This window comes from Aphelocoma coerulescens, chromosome 3 (assembly GCF_041296385.1).
Source record: "Aphelocoma coerulescens isolate FSJ_1873_10779 chromosome 3, UR_Acoe_1.0, whole genome shotgun sequence".
Lineage (NCBI taxonomy): Eukaryota > Metazoa > Chordata > Aves > Passeriformes > Corvidae > Aphelocoma > Aphelocoma coerulescens.
In genome coordinates this window covers 16620920-16635738 of record NC_091016.1, presented here as the reverse complement: position 1 = coordinate 16635738, position 14819 = coordinate 16620920, and the positions used below count along the sequence as shown (strand labels likewise).

General features: G+C 42.9%; 1 protein-coding gene across 1 annotated transcript in view; it reads left to right on the top strand.

The window, feature by feature from the left end:
* Positions 1-14819, top strand: part of ABHD12 (abhydrolase domain containing 12, lysophospholipase) — a 38899-nt gene that overhangs the window by 18972 nt on the left and 5108 nt on the right. Inside the window, exons 2-7 of the mRNA XM_069009210.1 lie at positions 1004-1128; positions 4514-4619; positions 6738-6857; positions 9716-9746; positions 12712-12757; positions 13965-14094. Of these exons, the coding sequence (XP_068865311.1) occupies positions 1004-1128; positions 4514-4619; positions 6738-6857; positions 9716-9746; positions 12712-12757; positions 13965-14094 (558 nt within the window). The remainder of the gene's footprint in view (positions 1-1003; positions 1129-4513; positions 4620-6737; positions 6858-9715; positions 9747-12711; positions 12758-13964; positions 14095-14819) is intronic.

The window sequence follows — 14819 nt, the reverse complement described above, 5'->3', positions numbered from 1 at the left end:
TCGGCTGAAAAGCAACAGAAATTGTGTCGCCTGAAGGCTTCCTATGAATTTTAGTTCTTGATTGCAGGGCTGCCTGAGAAACCTCAGTGCACATGGAATGTTAGTCAACTAAATCACTACAAGTGTGCCTTTATGTAAACCTATGTGCATATACAGACATGCATATGAGTGTGTATTTGCTAGTTATTCTGATACAATAAAGGGAATTCTGAGATACATTGCTTAACTAGCTGCTGTGTGTTGATTTTTTTTTTGTTTGGGTTTGGTGGTTTTGTTGGGTTTTTTGTTGGTGGTTTGTTTGTTTGTTTGTTTTTGTTAGCTTTTTGGTGTTGTTTTGTTGGTTTTTTAAAATTATTATTCCCAATCAAAATACTCAAGAGAAAATGGAGATGAAGTGTTGGGGCTATTGTTCCAAACTTATTCTGGACTCATAGAGAATAATGCTGCAGATTATGAAATTTATTATGCTTTATAGCTTTCTGGGGCATTGAGAGGTAAAAGGTATGAACCCTTTTAGCTGGACAAGGCAGAGTGCCTGCTCCAGTCCATGCATGAGATCATGTGCATCTTTGTTGGTCTCATTACATACAGTTCCTCAAAATATGAGAAAATCTAACCAAACAAAATCTGATAGCGACCTAAGTGGGAAGTACAGTGAGGCTGCTTTTTGGAGATGAAAATGTGATATGAATTCCAGAGATTCTGAAATGTGTTACACAAAGTCAGCAGGAAAAAAAAGCTCTTGTTACAGTCTTTTAAAATGTAATCAGTAGGGAGTTTCTCTTCCCTTTTTCTAAGCTGCCTGTCATCAGCTGGTATTTTGGTTACTTCTGATTCTCTCAAACAACTGAGGCTACACAAACTGTTTAAAATTAGGTTTCTTTGAAGTGTAAATGACCAGATTTTCGAAAACACCAAGCACACAGATCGTTGTGAAAATTGCTCCATAAAAATTCTGCTGTATTCAGCTCTGTTTTTCTGTATTTTTTTTTCTTTTATACAGGCGATATGGATTATGGTTTCGATTGAGGAAGTTACTACTCTGGTTGCTGGGAATGTACATAGCCATCCCATTTCTAGTAAAACTTTGCCCTGCTATTCAGGCAAAGCTGGTCTTCCTAAACTTTGGTAAGTGACTCAGGTGGGTGGGTGAGGGGACAAGGGAAGAGTGCCTTTGTCTCCAGTTTGTTTGCTTTCACTTTCACCCTGCATGTGAACAGCTTGTGAAGGACTTGAACTTTCACAGGTTGTAAACTTCCCCAGACTGTGGTTTGGAAAGCATTCTCCTTGGCCCTCGTGGTTGTTGTAGCATGTCTCTATCGAAATAGAGTGACCAGACTGAAGCCAATTTTCAGCCAAAAGACTTTTCCTTCAGGAAAACCGTGCAATACGTCAGATGTGTTTTTCTGAAGGGTTCAACACAGTTGCATGAAGAGACAGCAGGCAAGTGACATTAAATCCAGCAATCTAAATTTGCATTTAAACCTCACTTGTGTTTTGTAATCAAGTTTTGAAAAATATCTTCCTCTGACTGTAGAAGCTAGAAGGACCAACTATGGCTATATTGTTTTTATATAACTTGTCTAATTTTGATTGCATGCTTTGCCTGTTCTCACACCTTGGGTCGTGGTTGCTGTGAAGTGTGACCATGTGGAGGGCAGCTCTTGTGCTTTGATTGTCAGAACTGACAGCTAGGTAACCTGAATAGTGCAGGTTTCAGTGATTTTAGTTTGCTTTTGCAGAGCTTTGTTAGGTCTCCCTGAAGTTCTGCCTCTGTTGATTCCCAAGTGACCAAAATAATTGTCCTGTAGCATATTATTGTTGCTGTGTCTGCCAGGTTTCCTCAGTATGGTCTACAACATGTTTAGAGTCAGTGTAGTCTGCACCATATTTAGAATCAGGACAGAGATTCCTAGAGAAGTTGTCCAGAAACCTGCCCTGGAGGTTGGATAGTCATGAGTACCATGGAGAGTGGGAGAAAATGCGCCAGCTTTTGAAGGAGTATTCTGCTCCAGTGGTTTTGGAAGTTCACCCCTGAACAAATCCAAGACCTTGGTAAAGTGGCAGAATATTTGGAAGAAAATCACTGTGGCCGTTCCAAAGAGGGGGAAGTTGCTGCAATGTGTTGGGCCCTGGCTGCTCATTGTTGGACACTGGTCATTACTGGACAGCACCCTCAGGGGGAGGGGAAGGAAAGCAGAGCAGCAGGAAAGCAGAGCAGCAGGCACTGTGGCCAAACTGCAGCTGAACTAGAGGACAACCTGTGCCAGGAGCAGTCGGCCCTGTACAGAGCAAGAAATCCAAGATCAATTCAGTTTGTGTAGTGAGTGATGAAGAGGAGGCAGGACCCTCACAACCAGAGGAAGAGGCAGGGTCAGAGATAATCACCCCGTCCCTACCCTCAGGTGAGCTGTGAGGTGAGTCCATGGTTACCTGGCTGCTCCGAGGAAGCCAAGCAATTAGGGTTCCTGTCCCAGGATGCAGGTATTGGGAAAAGACCAAAAACTCTCAGCCTCTGGAATTGGCTCCTGTCAAGTATGAGGGAAAGATACCTTTGCACAGATGCCCTTTTAGTGCACCGAGACAAGTGGAACACTATGGAGCAAGGTATCCAGTACCTGAGAGAATGGGCTGTGCTGGAGGCGATCTATAAGGATTCAAAGAAGGAGCAATCCCCTATAAACCCAGATGACATCCAGTGTACACAAACCATGTGCTGGAAGTTCCTGTGGAACACGCCAGTGTCATGTGTCAGCTCACTGGCAGTGATGCTGTGGACAGGAGGAGAAAAAGAGTGGACAATTTGGTTCCCAGACTCCAGCTGTATGAAAAAAAACATTTCTTCCCTGGTACGGGCCTGCATCTCGTCTGTGGAATGACTACCCAAGGAATTAAAAAATTTAAACTAAAGGAGAAATTTAAATTAAAGAAGAAAATGCAGTTTTCTTCATTCCTTTAGTAGCAGAGTGCAGGCCACAGTTTGTCTTTACCTGGAGGGGTGTACACCTGGAATTGCCTGCCCCAGGGGTGGAAGCACTGTCCCACCATCTGCCATGGTCCATGGACTGATCCAGGCTGCACTGGAAAAGGATGAGGCTCAGGAACACTTGCAGTATATTGATGACATCTTCATTTGGGGCAATACAGTAGAGGAAGGTTTTGAGAAAAGGGAGAAAATAATCCAGATTGTCCTGAAGGCCAGCTTTGCTACAAAACAAAGTAAGATCAAGTGACCTACCCAGGAAATTCAGTTTTTAGAAGTAAAATGGCAAGATGGATGGCGTCAGATTCCAATGGACATGGTCAACAGAATAGCAGCTATGTCCCAGTGACCAGCAAGAAGGAAACACAGACTTTCCCAGGTGCTGTGGCTTTTTGGAGGATGCATACCTCGGAGTACAGTCATACTCTAAGCCCTGTCTCTCGTGTGACACAGAGGAAGAATGATTTCCAAGTGGAGCCCTGAACAACAAGCAAGCCTTTGAACAGATCAAACAGGAGACTGCCCACGCAGTAGCCCTTGGACCAGTCAGGACAGGACAGGATGTAAAAAATGTGCTCTGCAGCTGGGGAGAATGGTCCTTCCTGGAGTCTCTGGCAAAAGGTACCTGGAGAGAGTCGAGGGCAACCCCTGGGGCTCTGGAGGTGGGGATACAAAGGATCTGAGGCCTGGATTTCTGGGTGATGTTAAATCACCACAAGGACACAGAGAAGTTGCATAACTTTGTCAGAGCACTGCTAGAAGTGACCTGTGTGCCAGTGCAGACCTTGACTGCAGAACTTGTCATCCTCTTGGAGGATCGACTGCCCTCATGAGACCCAGCAGGTCCCCGGTGCTTTGTGCCATTTGTCTGGGACTCTTCCATGGGCTTGTGTACAAGAGCAGGCAGGACTTAACAGGTAAAGATTTGCAGTCTGAGGGTCCACATTTGTGAGGTTGACATCGGCTGTTGTCTGCTTTGGTTTTTGTGTTTGTGTAAAGCTGAATGTTTTTTTCTAGAGGGGAAGTGAAGTGAGATTTGACTATCACCATTATCAGTGTTTCTTTGTGTGTCAGTAGCACAAAAGCTTTGGTATGTTAATTGCTATACCACTGAATCCCAAGGAGACAGACTTCCTGGTTCTGCTGCAGTGGAGCTCCATATTGTGGGAAGAGCCTGGATCCAAATCAGCTAACCCACCCCTGATGCAGCAGAGATTTGTAATTCTGACTGGACAGAGATGGTTAAATGTTTGTCACAGGAAGCTTTGTCTGTCTCCCCCACCTTCTCTTAATTTTAGCCTGCTCCCTGTGTTTTTGGTGGTTGCTTGTGTCTTCTTACCTTGCTCTCTTTGCTGTTCATGTTTTACATCACAGCTGTAACCAATTCATCCTTCTACACAAAAACGTCTTCCCAGCACAGTGGACCAGTTTGTACAACTCTCCAGTGCCTTGGTTAAGCAGTTTTGTGAGAAAATAAAGGTAAAAATTAAAATTACAATGTTTCTTTTTTTTTTTTTTTTTTTATTTCAGTGAGGGTCCCATATTTCATTGACTTGAAAAGACCACAGGATCAAGGTTTAAACCACACCTGTAATTATTACTTGCAGCCAGAGGAGGATGTAACCATTGGAGTCTGGTAAGGAATCCAGTTCTGTGCAGTATGTGCCATGCATCTTTATTCTTCTTTTTGTTCTCAGTGTTGCCTATTCATTCTTTTTGCTGTGCATGCTCTCATTTGTGGATGTTTGTATTTTCCTCTGCCAAGTGACCGAGTTCATGTTGAAAAGTATGCAAATCTCTGGGGCTCATCTGAGCTCGGATCAGGAATGCACAAACCCAGTCAGACAACCTGTGCATTCAGAGAAACATCAACATTTGGAATCATAAAGGTTACAGGTCTGCATCACTACAAAGATCCTGCCTCCAGATCAGACTAGACCCAAGTAGTTAGACGTTTTGTCATTCAACTCTGATTCATATTTTGTTTTGCAAAATGCGCGTGGGGGAAGGTAGGAAAACAGATCAAAGTGTTCGGAGTAGGAGGAAGAAAATTCAGTGCATAAAGCATATGTAAGATTCAGAGAGTGGGTGAGAACGGAACACACAGTTTACTCTCTTAACAAAACAAGTGACAGTGTCAGAGCTCATTTGTCATTTCTTCCTCACGAAGATGATTTTATGGTCCCAGGTAGGGACAATTCATTTTAGCTCCTTGTTACCCAGGATTGTGTCAGGTATGGAGGGAAGGGGGTGGATGTTCCCTTAATACAGCCAGTGATGTTCAATCTGTACGCTGTAGAATTTGGAGTTTTCAGTTGTGTATGTAACTTGGATGTGTCCTTTAATGCAGTAGAGATTTTTTCTTCACAGGGTGCATAATCTTTAAATGAGATAGAGATACTATAATTACCATTAGGACAGTTTCTTTCCTTTAAGTAAATTTTAGTGAAAGATACACTTAGAAACTTAAACTTCAGTCTTTCCAGGATAGGCTGACAAACAGTGGTTTGATTCTTCACTTGGACAATTAAAATTCTGCCTGTTATGCTGTTAGATAAGTTTTTATTGCAGTCTTGATATTTGTATTTTTTCCCTTACAAGTGTACCATGTATCTTTACTAAAACATGACTTCCAGCTTCTGGCAATTCAGAGACTGTCATTTGTCTTGATATTTATGGGAGATGGTCACAAAAGTTTGGAATCTTGATTTTTAATGCCAGTGCAAGGTCTTGTGTTTAGTGTACATGTGAAATGAAGTCCTCAGCCTGCTTTGTTTGTAAGTTTGCAAAAGTCTTGGGGCAGAACAGTTGAAGAATTTTTGAGTCTCACAGTTACTAAGGCTTTTTACCTCTTCAAGACCTTGGTGTCTGCTGGCTCATGCAAGCAAGTAGACTTTTTACATTGCTTTCCCCCTGTTTGTCCTCTGAGCTTTACATCTGGGGAGGATTGGTGTGGTAGGTGCAAGTTTGTTTGCCTTTCAGGTGAAAAGGCATGTGAGTACTTAAGTTACTTCTGATGGCTGGAAGCCAGCCACCTTCTCAACAACTGAGATGGTTATGGGCATGTACTTGCTTTGTGTTTGTATTCTAATTATCCAGTTTAATTGCCTACTTTCTGTTCCAGTCTTGAATTCTTTCTAGCAGGTCATCTAGATACATTATCTACAGAAGAACAGCTGTGAGTTAAAAATTTCTGGCTCTTGTAGATTGTAACTTTTTCAGCTAAAATGTTCCACCTTGGAGAACCTTGTGCCTGAAAACAAAACACATGATCTTCTCCTCAGACTCTGGGCCCTTCCTTTTCCTCAGGTTGGCTGTGGAGTCAGATATGTCTCTTAATCACTGAACATTCTTTCCAAGCCCAACTGCTTTTGATTATTCTGAACATCTGCTGACCTAGCAGTGAATCTTGTTGATGGTATAGAAGTATGTTAATTGAAGCAATTAAATTCCATAAAAGCTGAGGAATTGCTATTCTTTCGCCAGAGCAGCAGGAAGTTCAGTAATTGTGCCATTGAAGTTTGATGCCTTGCACAGCCCTAAGTTTTGAAGGCAGCGGTGATGGAGGTGAAAACTGTAGCCACTGCCTTTTAAATTTGGCCATTTGTCAGCTAATCAGGACAGTTCTATGAAAATGTGTGTGAGGTGTGTAATCCTGAGGGAAGGAGTTGATCAGAAAAACTCAGAATTCAAGTGGCAGGCACTCCAGTGTCAAGTAGCAGCAGGACAGTGTAAATTTTCCTTCTGTACACAGGCACACGGTCCCTGCAGCCTTATGGAAGAATGCCCGAGGGAAGGACCAGCTGTGGTTTGAGGAGGCTTTGGGCTCCAGCCATCCTGTAATCCTTTACCTGCACGGCAATGCAGGAACAAGGTGAGGCACAAAACACTGATGGCTTTGTTTCAGGGTGTGTTTTCCTGGCTTGTCACAGCTTCAGCATGTTAAGAAAGATGGAAAAAAACTCCTTAGGGCCTGTAGTGATAGGACAAGGGATAGTCATTTTAAACTAAAAGAGGGCCAATTTAGATCAGATATAAAAAAGAAATTGTTTACAATGAGGGTGGTGGTCAAACACTGGAACAGGTTGCCCAAAGAGGTGGTAGGTGCCCCATGCCTGGAAACATTCAAGGTCAGGCTGGATGGGGCTCTGAGCAAACTGATCTAGTTGAAGATGTCCCTGCTTATTGCAGGGGATTTAGACTAGATGGCTTTTAAAGGGTTCTTCCACCCCAAACTGTTCTATGACTAAAAACCAAAATAAAATTTACTCCTTTTAAAAGAAGGCACATATGTTTTATGAAATGATCCCTCTCCATTTATTGAGTGTGGGAATAGATTTATTGCAGTTATCAGAGATAGCTGATATTATAGTTTACCTTGTATCCTCTGCTAGAAGACAGGAGGCTGTGACCCTTCCTAAATCAGGTGATGAGAAGTATTTCTTTTCAGTGTAGTAGTCTCTCAACTGAGACATGGAATGCTATTAGTGCTTCTGTATATGTGACTCACAGGCATTAAATAAACCTTCCAGTTCCTTTTGTGAGTTTATTTTTAGTAGTTAACAGATTCTGAGGAAGGAAAATCAGAAGGAAAGAGGAAGGTCATGTGCCGATCTTGTTTCATTATTACATCTGTCCAGGACAGTTGTCTGGACCAGAAGCACTTCTAAATTTGTAATTTTATAGTTGACTGTGTATTGGCTAAAGCAGTAGGTCTTTGTACTTTGTTACTGGTTGCTGAAAACCATTAATGCAGTGTGAAGATATTTCTCAGGATCATGTTCTTCCTGCCACATCTCCACATGTTACAGTGCTTTTATTAATCTATGAGAACATGGTCTTTCCCCTTACAGACAGGCATTTCACAAAAGAGTATCAACCCTTCTGAATTTTGAGTGCCAGTTCTTGGCATGCTTTTTCTTGATGACACATTATTTTGAAGCTGATGTCTGCCCATAGATTGCAAAAGCAGAAGAATTGCAGGAAAACAAGTTCCATGATGTAAAGAAACTGTTTTAGCTGTGCTGCTAGTGAAGGTTTGCTAGCCTCTAGTTCACAACATTTTTCACCCAAATTCTTGTCTCAGCAGTGTGCTTTTCTTGGTACAAGGGCGTGGTATGGAAGATGTGTGCTGCGACCCAGGAAATGCATGAACAGATGGTTCTTTTGCAAACTGCCCTTGCCTTCTTCTGCTGATGCATGGCAAAGTTTAATCAAATTGTAGCATTATTTTGCCAATACTTCTTCACTTGGTTCTTTGCCTTTATTGGGTGCAGCAAATGATACTAAGGGAAGCTATTCTGCAGCTTAATGGTGGCCATTTGGGGCCAGTATCTCTGCTGTGTGCATATTGATAAAATTTCCTTCTCAAATCCCCCAAGTGCTGCTGAGATAAAGGACTGAACTAGGGATCAATTACATATTTCACATTTCACTCTGTGCACTGGAGGAGCTAGAGGTATCTTGGCTTTGCCATTTGAGATTTAATGTGTATTGCTATATGTTTGTTTCCGTGCTGCCCATTCAGTCACTTGTCCAAGGGCTGCTTTACTGCTGCAGGCTGCATTAACCATGAGTAAAAGGCACTGCCTTGGCTTCCTGGTTTGACCTGAGTGATCTGGGGCTGAGGCAAAAATGTTATGTGTACTTCATCGCCTCAGAAAAAATTCCTCTGTTACACTTCAAGGAAAGCATGAAAAAGCACAAACATGTGCATGTGAAACTTGCATGACTTTTCAAGCAAGTGGATCATCATCTTCAGGCTTGTATGATACAAAATGACTTACAAGCAACCCCTTGCATTTTGCCCTGAGTGTTTTTGACTGCATTAGGTATTTTGTAAGCACAGTTGGAGCTGACAGCTTTTGGCTGGCAAGTGCATGTGTTCTTAGAGGGAGATTTGGCATTTTGGTTTAGAGCCTGCACTGACCAAACCAGTCATAATATGAAAGCTTTAGAGTTTTCATGAGTGAGGTTTACTCTAATACCAATACTAGACTAGAGTTTGGGTGTGGATTAGCCATGTCATGTTGTGCCTGTATTTTAGCATATGTAATGGCACATTCACGTTCCTTTCCATTGTCTGGGTTTCAGTTTATATTTATAACCCCCCCCCCCAATACATTAAGCAGCTTCTTCCCCTGGACTTACAGTGTTCAGCTCTGCTTTTCTCTACTCACTGTTTTGAACGTGTCCTTTCTTTCCCTGAGCTTGGAGGCAGGTGAGACAGTCTAAGTGCCACCTGCTTGGCTTAATGTCATGATTTCTGCTGGGGGCATCACACTTTGGAGAGTCAGGGCTACTGGCTGGGGCAGCACTTGTGGCAAGAGCTCAGGGTATGCAGAGCCAAAAGGGACAGGCTGTTCTGGATGTATTACAGGCTTTGGAAAAGGCAGATAGCAGGGTGGGTTGAAAAGTTCATTTTTACTTGCTGTGAGGCGAGATTTACATGGAGAAGTTGACTTCAAAATTATGTCCTGCATAGCTCAACAAAGCCTGGCTGTCTCCTCAAAGCCTGTGACAAAGCAGTTATGGTGTTTCTTATGTTTGGCATGTTTTTGTTAGATTGCCTGAGGCAATTGGGAAATATGTTTCTGGAAACTTAAATGCTCACATGTGGTTGGTTTGGGGCTTTTTTTCTTGTGTTTGTTTCTTTTTGTTTGGTTGGTTTGTCTTATGGTTTGTTTGGTTTTTTTTTCCTCTCCTTTTCTCTTCATCAATCACTCTTGCCAGAGGTGGGGATCACCGGGTGGAGCTCTACAAGGTAAGTGGCTGCCTGTTGTGTCCAAACAATTGCATTAACACATCAGATGTGCACAGAGTTGAGAAGACTGCTCCTAACAGCCCACTGCCAACAGGCACGGGCCTTAGGGCTCTCAGTGTCCTTTAAATAGGCAGCCTGTATGGAAAAAGGGATCTGTAAGCTGTGAGCACACTTCTCCCATCTTCAAAGGTGTTTGAAGGTTCTTTTATTTGCTGTTGTTAACTGCCAGCTCCAAGTGAGCTAACCAACACCGTTTCTGGGAAAAATCTAAAGTTTTATTTAATTACAGCCCCAATTTGATTGATTAACTGGATTTCTCTTTTACTCATGGCATGTGTGTGAATGGTGCCATCTCAAGTGCAGGAGGTTTGTAGAAAACCCAATGAATTTCCCAGGTGCAGTATTATGGTGTGAGTTATGTGAGAACAGACAGCCTCAGTTGCTTTGAGTTTAGTCTAATGACTTTTGGGGTAATTTATTTTATTAAACTCTCTTTTGGCTGAAATTCTCACACACCATTTCTTGGTCTCATATCACATGTTTCTAAAAGAGCCAGAATTGTTTTTGTGGTTCATTTCAGAGAGGTCTGTTTTTTCTTCTCTTTATAATTTGTGTCAGTGTTGGCACTCATAAAGCTTTATTGCAATGCAATGCAATGCAAGATCCCCTGCTGCAAAGTCTTTTAAATTCAGATTGCTTAGAAAATACTGTTTAGCAACCCCAAGGAGGCAGGTGATGCTTAATTTCCTCTAAGAAAAAAAAGATGAGCTAAGTTGCAGAAAATTGGTTGAGGAGACTGTCATGTATAGTGATCTATTTTGTCATTTTTCTGGGAACCAGCCTGTGCTGTGATGCATTTTGTGCTGGCCAAGACAGGCAGAGGAGTTGGTTTTGATCCTGATGGACAAGAGTAGCAGTGCTTCAGAATATTCACAGGCTTGGTGTGTTTCTGTGTGTACATATACAGAGAACACAGTTTACCAAAACCCAAGCTTTCTGTTCCTGGCTCTGGTATTCTTTGCTTCTGAGAACATCCAGGCAAGCTGCTTAGTTTGTATTTTCAGTCAGTTACTCACATGGGAACACACACTTGGGCAGAACCACTCCAGAAACTCCATGTTTGTGTTTATTCCAGCAGGATGAACCAGTTTGGGATGCTGTCCTTTTTGCTGGTGCTTTTAATAAGCCTTCAATGCAGCCAGCACATAGCAAACGTGTATAGAAAACAGGTGAACTCTCAACAGATTAAACAATTTTTAATGGCTTGGAAAAGGCGAGATTGTATGAGATATCTTAGCAGTAAAATCACGTTGTAAAGCCAAACCCCAGATTTTTCACAAAGAAACTTTGTGTTCTGCATGTCCAGTCAGGGAATCCAATGTGTAAGTGAATATATAAAAATGTCATATAGTGATTCCATTGGAGACAGCTGTCCTGCAGCACCTAATTTGTTAATTAATATTTTACCAGATTATTCTGCTGTTATGTAGGCTGCAGTGGTGTTGTACGTACAACACAACTACACCTCTGTGCTGTTGGCACAGTTATTTGCAGGAGGACGTTGAAGAAACAGTAACTTGTGAATGTGTATCCCAGAGTGGAGCTATGGAATATTTAATACCTGTGCTGTAAAGGGCATTTGCCCTGGAAGTGCACACAGGGTGGACCTTGTCACCTCCAGTGGAACCCCTGTGAAGGGTTTAGAGCCCAAGAAAGAGGAATTGGAATCGCTTGAAGAGACCTGAATAGCAAAAAGCACAGGAGCTTTGAGTGACTTTGAAGTTGTTGCAGTTGCATCTGCTAATAGAAATTGCAAACAACTTATAGGGTTTAAATGGCATTAAAAGCTCGACTAAATGCTGCAAGGGTGAGCATGATGTCACATGTTGTTCTTACAGGGGTGCCAGCAAGCAATGGGGTAAACTGTGGGGATACATACATGAAGTTACTGTCTTTCCATTTTCAGGCCACCATTTAGGTTCTGGTGGGACAGTGGAAGTGCTCTCTGCCTTCCCACTCAGGTGCCAGTTGTCTGTGTAAGCTCCACTTGACACTGTGTGCCCCAAAGCGGTTGTGAAATGTTTAATTGTTTATGAATCTACCCAATATATGTAATCTCTTAAAATTGTGCTACAAGTAATGCTCAGCTGACAGGTGTCATTTCATTTGTCGGCTACAATAGTCCCAGTCCCACTAGAAATGGTGTTGGTTTTATATTTCCTCTTTAGAGTATAGTATAATACTAATACTGCTTTTTAAAATAATCATGTGCCATACACAGACCACAAGAGCAACATTTTAATCCTTTTTTAACTTTTTGTTGATTTTTATCAACATTTATAAGTTGGTAAGTTTTATAACTTATTGTTATTTTTATGAACCTGTTAGGTTCATATCAAGCTACGGTAGCTTGGAATGCTTGTATTGTTTTTACCAAGGCACTTACTCCAAGCAAGTTGATCTAACACTGAATGTTTTTACTTGCTTTTAACAGATTTTGTTAGTATTACCATTGGTTATAACATAAATCTCCATAATAGAGCAATTGTACATTTTTGATCTCTACATTTAGGCCTTCTGAAATGGGCTCCTATATGTTATGCTTACATTTATGCCAATTCGAGTAATATAATTGGAGCAGTTGTACTCTTTCACTGGAAAACATGAAAATCTTTGCAGAGGAAACAGTAGGTATTTGCAGATCTTAAGGTCAAAGCTGTTAAAGGGATAATCAACACCTTAGGTAGCCTGATAGGAGGTCTAGGAAACAAACAGAGTAAAACCAGTGGGCTGAGATGATTAGTGTTTGGAAAGCTCTGTGCCTGCTACATTGAAAAGCTGTGAATTGGCCCTTTAGCATATCAATAATGTTATCAAATGGATCCCTGCACCCTGGCCTGATGCAAGAGCATGGCTGGTGTGCAAGTCTCTGTAATGGGTTTCTGAGTGTTTCTCTGCCTTACAGGTTCTCAGCTCCCTTGGGTACCATGTGGTGACGTTTGACTATCGAGGTATGTGGGCTTCTTTTATGAACAATTGCTGCCAGCTAATTAGGTGTGGTTATTGCTTCTCTTTCCCCCCTTCATGGGTATCCAAAGAATTTCCAGAAATTTCTTTCTAGTGCCTTCATGTGTAGCATTGCTTCGTGCTGTCCAGCTGGGTGGACTCTGGCTCCTGTCTGTCCTCAAGCCCAGGGCTTGTAGATTGGGGAGCTAAGGAGCAGAGAGTGAGCCAGGCACACAGGCTGTCACAGCATCCACTTAAGGCACCCTCCAGGTGCACGTATGGAAGCTGATGGGCTTGCCTGGGTGTAGTCCTTTTGGATAAGATCTAGTTGACTTTCCTAAGGTCACACAGGGAACTGAACTTGCACTTACTTCCTTTTAAAAGCCCATAGGTGAGATAAGACAGAGTAAATGATTTGCTAACAATACTTGGCAGAAGCCATGACTGCTTTGCACCTCTGCACCAGCAGTCTGGCATCTGCTGCTCTTTTTTTACCTTCTCAGTATTTAAGCCATGGCTACAGTGTAATGCCACTATAGATACAGGAAAGAAATTAATCCACTGCATTTTTATCAAGAAGACATCTGGGAGAGGTTTATTTGTAGGAGCTTGCCCTGTTTTTCAGTCCTGCTGGCAGCTGTTTCTCTGGCTGCTGATTAGGTATCAGATGGGATGTGGGGTGCTGGCTGCTGAGCATACAGTGTGTAGATGTGCTGCAAAAATCATGGAGCCAAAGCAGTCAGGAGGGTGGAAAATTGCTGGAGGGCACTGATTGAACAGCACAAACAGCTGCAACAGTTCTGTGAGACATGGTTGAGCTTTGGCCCTAAGCATCCAATCCTGTACTGGCAGAGACTCACCTCACAAACTGGTTACACGCAGGCAAAAGCAGGAAAGGTTTGGGAGCTGGGCTGTTGCAGGTGGGTACATGCAAGAACGCTGTTGTAGCAGTGTTTGAGATCCAGTCCTTGATTTTGTTGTTGACTAAATCCACAAAAACTCCTTGGCAGACAGCAGACAGTTACCTTGATTAAATGACTGTGGAACCGTCAAGGCTTCCAGCCCCAAATCGTAGAGGTGCACAGTGAAGTGAACAGAAAGTGCCCAAGTCCCATCCATGTCCCTTGCAGTTGCAGATGGGCTGCATGGGAAGAGCTGGCTGGCTCTGCTGAGCAGTTTCAGCGATTCTCAGCAGGACTCTTTGTGTTCCAGGCTGGGGTGACTCAATAGGCAGCCCCTCAGAGAGGGGAATGACCTACGACGCCCTTCACGTCTTTGACTGGATAAAAGCACGAAGTGGAGACAACCCTGTCTATATATGGGGACACTCTCTGGGCACAGGGTAAGCATCTAATCTTGGTGGCACTTCTAAAGAAGCAGTTTCTGAAGAACACTGAACACTGACCTTGGGTGAAGGTGCTGTTTGCTGTATTCCCTGGGCTGGCTTGGCTCTTGGCACCTATGGCATAATTTCTGGGGGGTGGCTTTCCCCTTTGCACTGTACAGAGTGGGAAGGGCTACAGTGAATGACTGCAGCAATGGATCTTGAACCTTCATTGTCCAGAGGGTTCACACTAGAAAGACATTTAGAATAATAGATTGTCCTTCAGAGCAGAACATCAGATTTCTCTGGTACTCTGAAGGAGTGTCTCAGACCAGCCACACTTGTGTGTGAGTTGTCCTTACAAAAGGTTTTCCTCCTATCCTGGTAAACATGCCGTGTGTAATCAGTGCTTGTGCAGATGCCTGCATGACTACACTGCTGGCCACCTCTGACATTTGTGTGGTCATGCCTGGCACAGGGAAGTTCAAGGTGTCAAGTGCCTTTGCCTTCGTGTTTTTAACTTTCCTTTCCTGCTTCCTCCCTTTCCATGGCTGTCTGGAGGCGAGTCATGTTCAGCACCACGTGCTCTTTACCCCTGTGACTGGTGGAGGATCAGGGGGCAAACACAAGAGTTACCTTTGAGTTGAGCTGTGTGTAGATAAACTGTAAGACCACAACAGCTGTCCTTGCCGTGAAACACATGCTGGGACAGGGAAGTATTTCAGGGTAGTGCCTCTTCATTG